The sequence below is a fragment of the Periophthalmus magnuspinnatus genome, chromosome 14 (genome assembly GCF_009829125.3).
Source record: "Periophthalmus magnuspinnatus isolate fPerMag1 chromosome 14, fPerMag1.2.pri, whole genome shotgun sequence".
NCBI lineage: Eukaryota > Metazoa > Chordata > Actinopteri > Gobiiformes > Gobiidae > Periophthalmus > Periophthalmus magnuspinnatus.
In genome coordinates, this window is record NC_047139.1 from 31,527,575 (window position 1) to 31,540,531 (window position 12,957).

The following is a 12,957-nucleotide window of genomic DNA, read 5'->3' on the forward strand; positions in this document are numbered from 1 at the left end:
TGTGGTTGGGTCCCAGCAGAAAACCCCTCCCACAACACGGAAACTTGCATTTTCCCCATAGGCAGACAGAAGTCAAAATAACTCACTCAGAGCTGAAGGAGGCTGTAGAAGAGAAATAACTGCACGTACTGCAGGCTAGTAAGAGAAACAAAGTTCAACAATGTAATTTATTGAGGAAAAAAATGTGTATACCGTATTATTCAGACTATGAGGAGGAATATCACTAAATGCACTAAAATATATGAATACTGTGAGTGATCAATAAAAAGAAATACATTTTTATGTCATATCGCATATCAATTTTATTAAAATGTGTACAAATAAAACAGCAATGTCCCCATTATTACAAAAAAACCTGACTCATGAGCTATAAGTCATGTTATAATGCTGTTACCTCATCAAAATCATACACAGAGTTGTGTTTTGTTTCATTCACACATGTTTAAGTGACCCTTTATTATTAGTCTGTGTGCATCTCAAAGGCTAAAAATGCTCTGTTCCACCTTATGATGTTAAGTGGTAGTTTTCAAGTTAACAGCTCCTCTTACCTTTTGTTCAGTAGAGATGGAAAATTCCATGGCTGAAATGATCCAAATGATCTTAGTGAAGGTGTATGGAGTTTAAAAACACAGTGGACTACTTCCTGTATTAACACATGACATCACAAGGTGGAGTGTTTTCAGTATGAACGAAGAACTCAGCCTAAATATGCAAGATTTGTGTGTGAATGAAAACACAAAACACAACTCCAGGTCCACTTGCAATGAGGAAACAACATTAGAACATGGATCAGAAAACAGCTTAATATGTCCCTTTGAATAAAGGTCTTATCTTGTTATCCCAAGTGATCAATAAATTACAACGATAAAGTCCAATAATTACTTTCAAGTTATCTTGCAAATAAATACACCAACAAGTCAAAACACAATACCATAACTTGGCAGAGGTAAGTAGAAAAAAAACAGGACTCATGCAATCATATCTTTAAAAATAGTTATAGTTAGGCCATCAAGTTCTAAAATAAAAAATGTGAGTGTTAGTATACACACGTGGGCAAAATTGTTGGTACCCTTCGGTTAATAAAAGAAAAACTCACAGTTGTCACAGAAATAACTTGAATCTGGCAAAAGTAATAATAAATAAAAATTCTATGAAATTTAACCAATGAAAGTCACACATTGCTTTTCAACCATGCTTCAATAGAATTACTTAAAAAATAAACTCATGAAACAGGCCTGGACAAAAATGATCCCTAGAAAAGACTGAAAATAATGTGACCAAAGGGGCATGTTAATCGAAGGTGTGTCCACTAATTAGCATCACAGGTGGCTACAATCTTGTAATCAGTCAGTGGGCCTATATATAGAGCTACAGGTCATCACTGTGCTGTTTGGTGACATGGTGTGTACCACACTCAACATGGACCAGAGGAAGCAAAGGAGGGAGTTGTCTCAGGAGATTAGAAAGAAAATTATAGACCACATGTTAAGGGTAAAGGCAATAAGACCATCTCCAAGCAGCTTGATGTTCCTGTGACTACAGCTGCACATGTTATTCAGACATTTAAGATCCATGGAACAGTAGCCAACCTCCCTGGACGTGGCCACAGGAGGAAAATTGATGACAAATCAAAGAGACGGATAATACGAATGGTAACAAAAAAGCCCAGAAAAACTTCTAAAGAGATTAAAGGTGAACTTCAAGCTCAAGGAACATCAGTGTCGTTTGAGCCAAAGTGGACTTAATGGGAGATGACCAAGGAGGACACCATCGTTGAAGACAAATCATAAAAAAGCCAAATTGAAGTTTGCCAAACTACATGTTAACAAGCCACAAAGCATCTGGGAGAATGTCCTATGGACAAAAGTGGAACTTTTTGTCAAGGCACATCAGCTCTATGTTCATAGACAGAAAAATGAAGCATATCAAGAAAAGAACACTGTCCCTACTGTGAAACATGGAGGAGGCTCTGTTATGTACTGGGGCTGCTTTGCTGCATCTGTCACAGGATGTCTTGAATCTGTGCAGGGTACAATGAAATCTCAAGACTATCAAGGGATTCTAGAGAGAAATGTGCTGGCCAGTGTCAGAAAACTTGGATCATTGTCTTGTTTCATGACCTGTGACTGAGACCAAAATACACAGCTAAAAACACCCAAGAATGGTTAAGAGGAAAACATTGGACTATTCTAAAGTGGCCTTCTATGAGCCCTGACCAATATCCTATTGAGCATCTTTGGAAGGAGCTGAAACATGCCATCTGGAATAGCCACCCTTCAAATCTGAGACAACTGGAGCAGTTTGCTAATGAGGAGTGGGCCAAAATACCTCCTGAGAGGTGCAGAAGTCTAATTGACAGTTACAGGAATCATTTGATTGCAGTGATTGCCTCAAAAGGTTGTGCAACAAAATATTAAGTGAAGGATACCATTATTTTTGTCCAGGCCTGTTTCATGAGTTTATTTTTTTAAATAATTCTGTTGAAGCATGGTTGAAAAGCAATGTCTGACTTTCATTGGTTAAATTTGATAGAATTTTTTTTAATTATTTTGTGATTCAAGTTATTTCTGTGACCATTGTAAGTTTTTCTTTCATTAACCGACCAACAATTTTGTCCATGTGTGTTTATTAGAAAGAAAGCAAATGGAAATAAGTGTTGCATGTGCAATTTTTGAAATAAAAAAAAATCCATTTTGTTCACCCCTTGGACATTTAATTTGGGCAACTTTCCTTTAATTACTTGTAGCATATCCAGAAACAACAAGCACTAATCATTTAAGGTCCAGAGCAAAGAGATGTTTCCATGGATACCGAGATGTTGTATTGGGAAACTAGGGAAACAATGGCAACTTGACAGGAAATTATAGTCATGTGACAGGAAGTGGTGGAAGTAGCTATAATACAACGCATAAGAGCTGAGCTAACAATAACAGTCCTTTAGGCTTTTGTTGATTCATCTCATCTAAATTAAAGACAACTTTGGAGGAAAAGTGGCTCCATATGTCCTCGAAATATGAACTAAAAATAGACTAGACAGAGGGATAATTCATTTAATTCATTTTCATTTATGTATTTATTTCAAGCAGATTAATGAACATATATATCCAGTACACTTAATGCACATTTCACATATTTTCTTATTTAAGCTCGAAAAGGAGTGGGAAGAAGAAAACATATTCAATCCTAACCCTGTCTTAATATTTAGTATTTATAATACTTCCAATGGCAAATGAGATAATAAGCATAGAGAAACATTGGCAGCAGCATTTTATCATTATCGCAGAATAAAATGATTCATCCAATCACCCAATTGGAAAATATTGTTGCTAATTACTCAGCTGACTGGTAGAAGAAGAGTTTCAACAAAGCCAAATGGTTAACAGCAGCTACGCCTGTCACAATAATGAATATATCGACTTATCCTTCAGTATGTATTAGATGGAATAATACTTTTTAGGAGTATTATTGTTGTGGCTTTTTCTTGCTTCTGTTATAGTGGGATTTTTTTGGGCTTTTATTCTATGATAAGATTTGAGCTGTAGAGGGATGAATAAATAATTTCTATAACTTATTATAGATGCAGACAGACTACAGTGTTTCATTCTGCTGTTTACTTATTGCAACTCATGTTATAAATAGTTTAGGGGATAATTCTGCTTTAAGTGTATTGTGTCAATAGCATAAATTAGTTTCAGTATTATCGTTTAGGGTCTTCAGAAATATATTGCACTTCAAAATGTGTTATCATGACAGGCCAGCAATTAAAACAAAACTGCAATTTTAATGGTCAGAGTTAACATTGCTATTATTTAAGTAACATAATTGCTATCCAAACAATAAATATCCAGTCCTCTTGTAAAAACTAATGGTGATGGTCTGAAATGTATGTCATTCTTATATTAGTTTAGCTGAATATTTCAGTTAATTTCTCTCAAATGTGAATGCTGAAGTGTTTAAAATGTGAACTGTGAAAAGAATGAACATGAATCACAAATGAAATTGCAAAACTTATCTGAAAAGTCACTGTTATTAATAGTTGAACTACTGTAACGACTTTGTCAGAGCTGATGAAATCACATATATTGCCAAATCAGGTTCTAACTTTGATTCTCCTAAATCTCAGGTTCATAGCACCATACCTTGTGCCAGTTTCCGTAGCAGCTGTTGCCGCGCGATCATTCGGGACAGCCTCAGGGCAGATCGGCGACGGGGCGTGTCTCCAAGTCGCAGGTAATGCTCCTGTCCATCAGCCGTCATTGCCCCGAGACAGGACCCCTCGCTGGTGCTGTCACTGTCACTACCCCCTTCTGGACTGTCCCCAGTGGTGCAAAGATGACTCCCAAATACACCCTCATCTATGTCCAAGCTCCTACAGTCTCCTTCAACAGAAAAGTCGGCAATGTCTGGGTCAGCCATTTCAACACCATCTGGTGTATTTTCATCTTGGATAGGTTTGGAGGTGTCCATATTGTCTGTAGTCAATCCTTGATCTTCACTCGTAAAAGCTTCTGTTATGGCCGCAGAGTCTTAACTGTCCAAAACATCTACAATGTTCATTCACCATTGGCCTTCTATAAACTCATGACTTTTGTTGGGCTACTCATTATAGTAAAATGTCACTCAAATTGAACAAATGATTCATAATCACATAATACCAAGTAGCTATATTGCAATCTAACTTGCCTCAACCATTCTAAATAATTGTTGGTAATGTAGTATGTCCTTGATACCATTTTCCATCTTGACGTAGCTACATTGTCAACTTTCCATGTGTTACATATAGTTATTGCTAGTCACCTCTTCTTGTCCTAACAAATTATAATAGTAGTCTAATCATACCGCCAAACCTCTTGACCATCAGTCTGTCAATCTAGCACCATCCATTGTAGTATCCATATTGTTTTAGAGCTTCAGACTTCTGATGTCACCACGCCGTGTCTATGCCTTCTCCGATGCCACTGTCTCCTTGTTCCAATCCACGTTTAGCCTTCTCTTGCTGTGCGAACACTCCTAAATTCCTCCAGTCTCGAAACATGCCCTCACTGGACCAACTCCCCCCACCTGACTCAGCTGACAGACCTCAAGCCACTCAAAACACCCACACAAGTCCGACACATGAGCAGAACAATCACAAACTCCTTTTTCCTCTGAGGTCATGTGATCACTACTACCCAATGGCATGAGAGCGTGTAGACTTTGGAAACTGTGGTTAGTTCCAGTGCTTGGTACATACATGCCCTCTGGGTAAATCTCTGTGAGAAAAGTATGTCTTAAGATGGGGAAGATGAAATGAAACAGGGCAAGAAGAAGGCTATCCAGTTGTACTGTCCCGAATGGGCAGGAGCCAAACAATAGAGGACATGTGGGTGTGCTGTTGAGGAATGCAAGTAGGAGAGGCTATTGTCCCTTCATTCTGGACTTGAGAAATGGTCATTTACTGTGCAGACTACTTTATAAGGCAATATTTTATTATAGGGCTGGGCAAATGTATGAAAGTCCTAAAAGTAGTTCACTCACAAGGACTATAATTGACACTGAGACAATAATCCCCCATTTCTCTATACAAATGACTGAAAAAAGATTAAAATGTCATTAGATCAGAGATTCAAAAGGTGATTATAAGATTGGATTGATGTTTGATTGTTTATAGTGTGATTTATTGTCTGAGAGATAAACCAGCACTGTGTAAAGTTATAAAATGCAGTGGTACATACTAGGCCTACTGTATATCAGAAATGCATAGTTACATATTTGTGTAACATGTCACATGATATGTAGTATTAGCAAGTGAAAATACCAATGCAGTTTAAAAATATTCATAGTAGGGACAGTTTTGCTTTTGCACATATGCAAATACATTAGAAATCAATTCATAAATAGTTAACTTTGTACAGAAATCAGCTGGCCTGTGGATGAAATCTCACCACATTAAGTATTTAATGGTATGAACTAATCTTAAAATTACTGTGGTGGTACACTGTCGGCCCATATTTTATTAAACAAAACTTCTGGGGTCTTGAGTCATTCTGTCCCCTTACTCTTATAGTGACTGGCAATACTCCTTGAAAATAGCAAATGAAAAAATTCGGTCAACTGGACAAAGGTTTTAGAATGAAAACATTTGGCTACACATCCAAGCGGCTTCTTCAGTTCTGGTCAGATTGCTACTGGGACACTGACTACTCCTTGAACAACAAACAAAACAGTAATATGTATTTCATGTAAAGTACTTTGATTGGCATTCAATTTGCCCCTGGACCTGACAGGACAACTCTGTATCAGCTGATATGAACGTAAACGTAAGTGAAATTTGCCATACAGTAAGTGGATAAATGTAAGGAATGCAGAGAAAAGAGGGAGGTGGAGGAGGAGAGGTCAGACTTTGGCCTAGTTCGACGGAGCTGTGATTTAGCCAGAATGCAGGATATAGGAGGTCATTTTAATTCATTTTGGGGAGGTAGTAAGAGGCGGAGGAGAGGGGGGGTGCACGTGAGAAGTGGGTCATAGTAAAGTCAGTTTTGGGTCAGCAGGCTCACACACAGCTAATCTGACAGAGGAGGGGAGCTTTGCAGTCACACGAGAAGTGTGCTGCCCACAGCAACAGGCACGCCAGTGAGACTAACTTTAAGTCATCCTGTAAAGTAGTGGCATTAGAAAACCTTAACATTGGATTTGATTAGACTACCCTCTAGAGGCAACCAAGGAAATGGCCGCAGTTTATAGGTAGGATAGATTATTTTATCGGCTTATAAATAAAAATTGTATTCTTTGGCTGTTATGTAGATCACATAATCATTAACATGTACCATTTAACCAAAAATATGTTCAGATTAACCAAACAATGCATGTTTTTGGACAGTGCAGGCTTTGTAAACTGATGTTGTTGTGAGGTATATATGCTATACGAGAAAATGATTCAAGCAAACTGTAAACTGTAGCAGTTTAGTAAAGGTATATCTAGGGATCAGGTTCAAATGGTAAAGAGAAACAGCCATACAAAGCAGAGGAGGAACTGATTATCTCACTGTCAAATTGAGGATGTGTGAAGTGAAAGTATACTTTTGAAAATTGCACTGCATAGGTATAAATGTTTATACACAAGATTTATTCACTAAAATCATTACCTGTCTCAACTAGTGTATATCAAACATGCATCAGTGTGAATGCAGAAAAGCTACTGTTCTGCTCTGTGATCCCCTCTTCTTCACAAAAATTATATAATTTAAATAGTTTGTACAATACTTTCAGAGCCTCCTGCCCCATTATAATACGCTTAACAATCAAAACATACACACCCACACCCACACACCCACACACACACATACACACACACACGCACACAAACAAAGAAATACTCTGAGCTAAACCTAGGCTGCTGTGACCTCACATTTAACCCAAAAATCTGATGGATTACGGTCAAATCCAGGTGCTTTATGCAGCCAATTGTTAGACAACACACACCAGCCACTGCACACCAAGGTTCAATGGAAACTATACTCTACTCTGTCTGTGAGATTATTTACAATGTATGTTTGTTTTCCATTTAGTTCTTTTTAAATATAGTTTGGGGAAATGGGACCCAGTTCACTTTCTGATTTGTTTTCTCCTTAACCTGCTGGGATCCTAAAACTATTATGCATTATGTCAATAGTGTCTTGGATAATAAAGCAACAATCTGCAGGAAAAATCCATATTTAGATTAGATCAGCAACCAAAAATAATAACTTGTAATAATAACAGTGTAGTAGTTGGAAAAGACTATGTAATTTAAAAGCAAGGTCGCCATTTGAAGCCCGACAATCTCTTCCTCTCTAAAGTAGCCATGTCTTGCATTTATTTATATTTTGTTTTGTTTTTTTACTTGACCTTGTTAATATTATATAATAATAGTACCAATTACCACATTTTCATAGTTTTTGTCTCCAGTTATTTACAATCCCTCAGTCTTTATATAGTGCCATGGTCAGGCCTGTCTAACCCATTAGGTGAAAGTGCATTGCAGAATAAGAGCAAGGCCAGATGTGCAGATTTTGGGATCCCCCTCTCTCCAAATGTGATCCAGGCAGATGTGGACTGATGGGTTCAGCAGTGGACTTTTGGGGGAGGGGCTCCAGACGGAATGGGAATGAGAAAAAGAGGATTAGAGAGGGGCAGGTGCTGTTCACGTCACCGTCATTCATTAATGATGCTCCACACACATCGTTTCACTGCAGTCACTGGAACAACGGGATGGGTTTATTATCAGGTCATGGTTGCTTCGCAATGATAAGGACAGCTGAAGTGTGAAAATGAGGAAAGAGAGGGTAGAGACATTCGGCAGTTGGTTGTGACCGAAAGGTAATCTCACAATGGTGAGGTGTGCAGCACCATGAATCACTACGTCAATGACAAGCGAATGCAATTTAACTATTTGACCAAAACAAAAGATTTATACATTACACTTTCCAATAATATGCATGCTGTTAAATGTAAATGAATGATTATGATAGTGAATGTAGTCTAGCCTTAAACTGCATAGAGCCAGAGTATCTCTGGCAAAATACAGTATAGTGAATTAAATTCTTTTAAAATACTTTTTGCAGGCTGCAATTTCCTCTAATTACATTAAGAAGAAAATGGTTAATTGCTGAAAACTGTAGCATACGATTTGTAAGAAAAATACAAGGAAAAATATAAGGAGGTTCTAAAGAAAGGGGATGCTCAGGGACAGTTATCCTTTTTTTTGCTGTGAATGTTGGTTAATCTGCCTGTTATTGGCCAATGTCTCTTTCACTGATTTTCCAACTTTCAGTTGGTTAAATCAATGATCTTGTTAAGCCCTGAGAGGCAACTGCTTTTGTGATTTTGGGCTTTATAAAAATAAACTGAATTGAAACTGTATCTCCTTACTTGCGTACTGGTAATTCTTTAGTATAATAAATCTCTGATTGAGTTCCAAAATCGGGATGTAAACTCCACCACAAAGAGCATTTTATCTTCAAATAAGAATGAATTGATCATATTAAAATCTAAAATCTGGTACACACTGGTCTAAAACACTGTGAACACAAAAATATCCCCAGTGTAATTAGCCTATGAGGCGGATTTCTTGTAATTACATTAAAGTAAACAGACAGCTGCAGTTCTATCTCTGCATCTCCTCCTCTGTGACTCTGCCCAGACACAGTGTGCACAACCACCGGGCCACAGTAAATTTAGCCAGAGCGTCTCACTTTGGTGCAGTGGCGTCTGGTGGACACAGCATGCAGAACAGACACATGATATCCAGTCTACAGCCCAGTCTCCTTCTGTCAATAGCATGGTTCATTATGGGGACAATCAGAACGCCTTTTGAGTTTGTATCCTCTGCACATGCCGCTGCTGCTGTTTTGAGACTAAATGACCTTCCCAAAATATCAGAAGCGAGCTGCGCATGACTCCACACCGGCAGAATGAAGACAAGACGCAGTGGGATCAAAATATAAACACCAGTCTATGAACTCATCTCAGTGTATACCACAAATCAGTTTTAAAAGGGACACTAGTGACAAGCAATGCAGATATAATGACAAGACTCAACTATAGCTTTATAGAAACATAATTACGCACAAAACAATGACTCAACTATAACCAACTAAATAAACAATGGCATGGAGTAAACCAGTTGCTATGCCACTGCTGACTAAGGATCAGTTCCCGCTGGCTAAATTTAGGACAACCAGAACAAAACCAAGACTAAATGCTGGAATTTACAAGCACAATCTAATCCTAGCAGTAAACCTAAAAGTAAACCAGGCTTAAACACAAGATCAACACAGCAGAAATAGTGCATCAAAACTGAATTAGCACCAAACAAGACAAATAAACAGATGGTTAGCCACCTACAACTATTTCAATTTAGAATCTCTAACAAAACTGGGTTAAACATGGGCCAATGTGACTCTGATGGTAAAGCTAATGCCCTATAACTGGGATGTTTGTGGTTCAAATATGATTGTAGCTGATTCTTACAGTTGTTGTACCATTGGGCAGACACTGCATCCATGTGATTATGTGATTGGTTGTGGTCATTTAGCTAGCCTCAGGGCAACTATGACTACTTACCTTGTCATATAGATTCTAGTGTGACAAAGGAATTAATGAATAATGCATGTAAAACACTTCTAAAAACTATATATAGAGAGATGATAATAATGACCATGATTAAAAATCAAGATTAAGGTCCATTCACACTTGAATATTCACCACATCAAATCTGGGACTAAACCTGAAACTAAATCTGGACTGGACCAGGACTGAACAAGAACTAGAACAGGACCAAACCATCGGTCTACATCATAGCTAAAATGGACCTTATTTAGGACCAAACAATGACAAATGATAAAACAAAATCACTAAAAAAACCACCTACATATTGACTTAACTGGAATAAAAATGGCATCTAGAGATAATCTTTGATAAAATTAGAAAATAAATCTAAAAACAGCCTAATATTAATAGTATTAATCTAATCCTAATCAAAGTCAATCCAGGACAAACCCAGCTCATGAAGGACCACAGCAATAGATGAAATATGCACCAGTATGGGATTTAGCTTTAAAATCTCGCCTCAACCTCCACCCTCCTGCCCCCGCTGGGTGAGTCTGACCTGCCAAACGTCTCTCCCGGACATTCCTCCACAGCAGGTCCCAGGCTTTGGACGTGGAGTCCCGCAGTTGCTCACTGATCGACCGCCGCAGCTGTAGCTTCGCCGACTTTCGCTGGCTGCTCATTGCTGTCCACTCCAATGCATATTCCTTCGTAGTTCCCAGATCAGCTCCTCGCTCTTCTGTCACTGTCACCGGTAAAATCCTCGGCGTCCCGTTATTCCGGTCAAATTTCGCTTTCACTTCGTCCCGCCGCCACCGCTGCCGCAATAGTCGTCACCGCGTCGTACCTGCGTCACCTTCCTGCGGTAGCGCGCACGAAAAGCTCAGTATCACTTGAATGTATGACCTGCCAAACGCTCACAGTTCATCGTATCCAGCGCGTCTGTGATGTCCTTTCCGATGCGCTGCTGCGGGCGCGTAAACGTCTCCAAATAACTTCTCCATGCGGGACTGACGCACTGACGAGGAGCGCCAGATGCAAGAGGCGGTTTCTCAACGTCTCTCTCTCTTTCTCTCCTAAACCTAAACCTAGATGCAGCTACAACTCCAGCCCACCCTCAGCCCCAAACAAGGATCTCTTTCAATGCGCTCACACACGCCAATAACACACGGGCTGTCACACAACATAGTCCTGTGTAGAGGGAATACTTGTGCTGTGTGTCGCTGGCCACTCACAAACATGTCTTACATTAGTCATGGGCTTAACATATCAGGGCTGTGGGATCCCATTGTGAACCATGCAGTCCATAGTCATGCAGAAGTCTATAGTTTAGTCTGCATGTTTTAGTCCAGGTTTTATTATTATGAACTGACAGTTGGTCTTTGTTTAATTTCGTTTTTAACACAATTTGCAAATAGAAGCTCTAAATCCAATCTTATGCATGGTACTGTGCAGTTTGACATTGTTTGCTTGGGTGACATAACTTCCTTTTTCTTGGCTTTTGAGATACTGTAATGTGAGGAGGTAATGAGAATTTGTTTCACTCACACATGTTTGAGTGACCCTTTATTATTAATCTGTCTACATCCCTAAAGCTCAAAATACTCTGTTCCACCTTGTGATGTCATGTAGTGGTAATTTTCAAGTTAACAGCTCCTTTTACCTTTTGTAGAGATTGGCAATTCCTGGTCTGAAATAATCCAAATGATTCTAGTGAAGGTGTATGGAGCACTTCCTGTATTACGACATGTCAACACAAGGTGGAACAGTGTTCTCAGTTTGAGAAAAGAAACATGAGTGAATGAAACAAAACACAACTTGGGTATGTTTGTGAAGCGGAAACAACATTAGAACAGTGTAATATGGGCCATTTAAAGCTGAGCTCAGTTTGTCTGTTAATAACAATCAGACAATGAACTATACAGTGCATTACAGTAATATCATTATGTTACACAATTTGACATAGTAAACAGCAAACAATGCATCTTTATGATACTTTGATGCTAGGCCATTAGGTGTACTGACATTCCCAAATGTTTTTTAATGTTTAATGATTCAGTTTGATCTTATAGTGCTAACATGTTGTGCCCTGAGAGACTGGAATTATGGACATGGCATAGACTGCTTTTACATTGGGTGGTCAGCAGCAATGCATAGTGTGAATGTTATGAATATGTTTGGATCTGAATAATAACATAGCTATAATAGATGAGTATCAGTGAAAGTCCTCTCTAAACTACAACTTTGTCCACCTCACTGACAGCTACTGGCTCAGAGTTACTTCCGTGATATCCAAGGAATGTCACTCAGACTAACGACGGGACACTTTTAGGATGCTCCTCAGCTGCTGTCCATGAGATCCTTTAGTTCGGAAGTCTTGTTTGAGGTGTTGAGTTCCAGGTCAGAGAAAACCCGTGATTGTAAAGAAAGGAGAGAAACAAGAGAGCGAGAATGCCCCCTTCCCATTTGGGCCAGTTTAAACATGTCTGCTATCCCAGTGGTCAGCAGTACTTCGGGTAATGCGGACACCACTTGACCGCACTGCTTGACCGTTGTAATTTAGACAGAGAAAAAAGAAAAACTGCACCAGAGCAAAAATGGGGGCTTTCGTTGAAGCGTGACTCCTCTTTAGACCTGGTCCGACAAACCTACACACTTGACAGAAAATTAAGTCAGGAACCATTTCCAAAGACCTTCTATTGATAAAAACAAAATCACACATACAACACTTATATTGGGGGTACAAAAATCCCATACCCTATACAAAAATGTGACTAAAGCAATTCAAATATAATCATACGAAAAGAAACTATAAACACAAGACATGGTTTTGCTTTGCTTTGTATGTTCCACAGTATGGCATTAAATGCATCGAGACTGTCAGGGTTG

At 38.8% G+C, this 12,957-nt stretch overlaps 1 protein-coding gene across 2 annotated transcripts in view; it reads right to left on the minus strand.

The window, feature by feature from the left end:
- The window catches only part of stard13a (StAR-related lipid transfer (START) domain containing 13a), a 29,168-nt gene extending 18,074 nt beyond the window's left edge, over window positions 1-11,094 (minus strand). Inside the window, exon 1 of one of the 2 annotated variants that reach the window (XM_033978363.2) lies at window positions 10,628-11,094. In XM_033978363.2, the coding sequence (XP_033834254.1) occupies window positions 10,628-10,751 (124 nt within the window). In that variant the 5' untranslated portion in view covers window positions 10,752-11,094. Of the gene's footprint in view, window positions 1-4,139; window positions 4,569-10,627 lie in introns of those variants that run through there. The other variant, XM_033978365.2, reaches the window with a different exon arrangement.
- Between the last annotated feature and the right edge of the window lie 1,863 nt (window positions 11,095-12,957).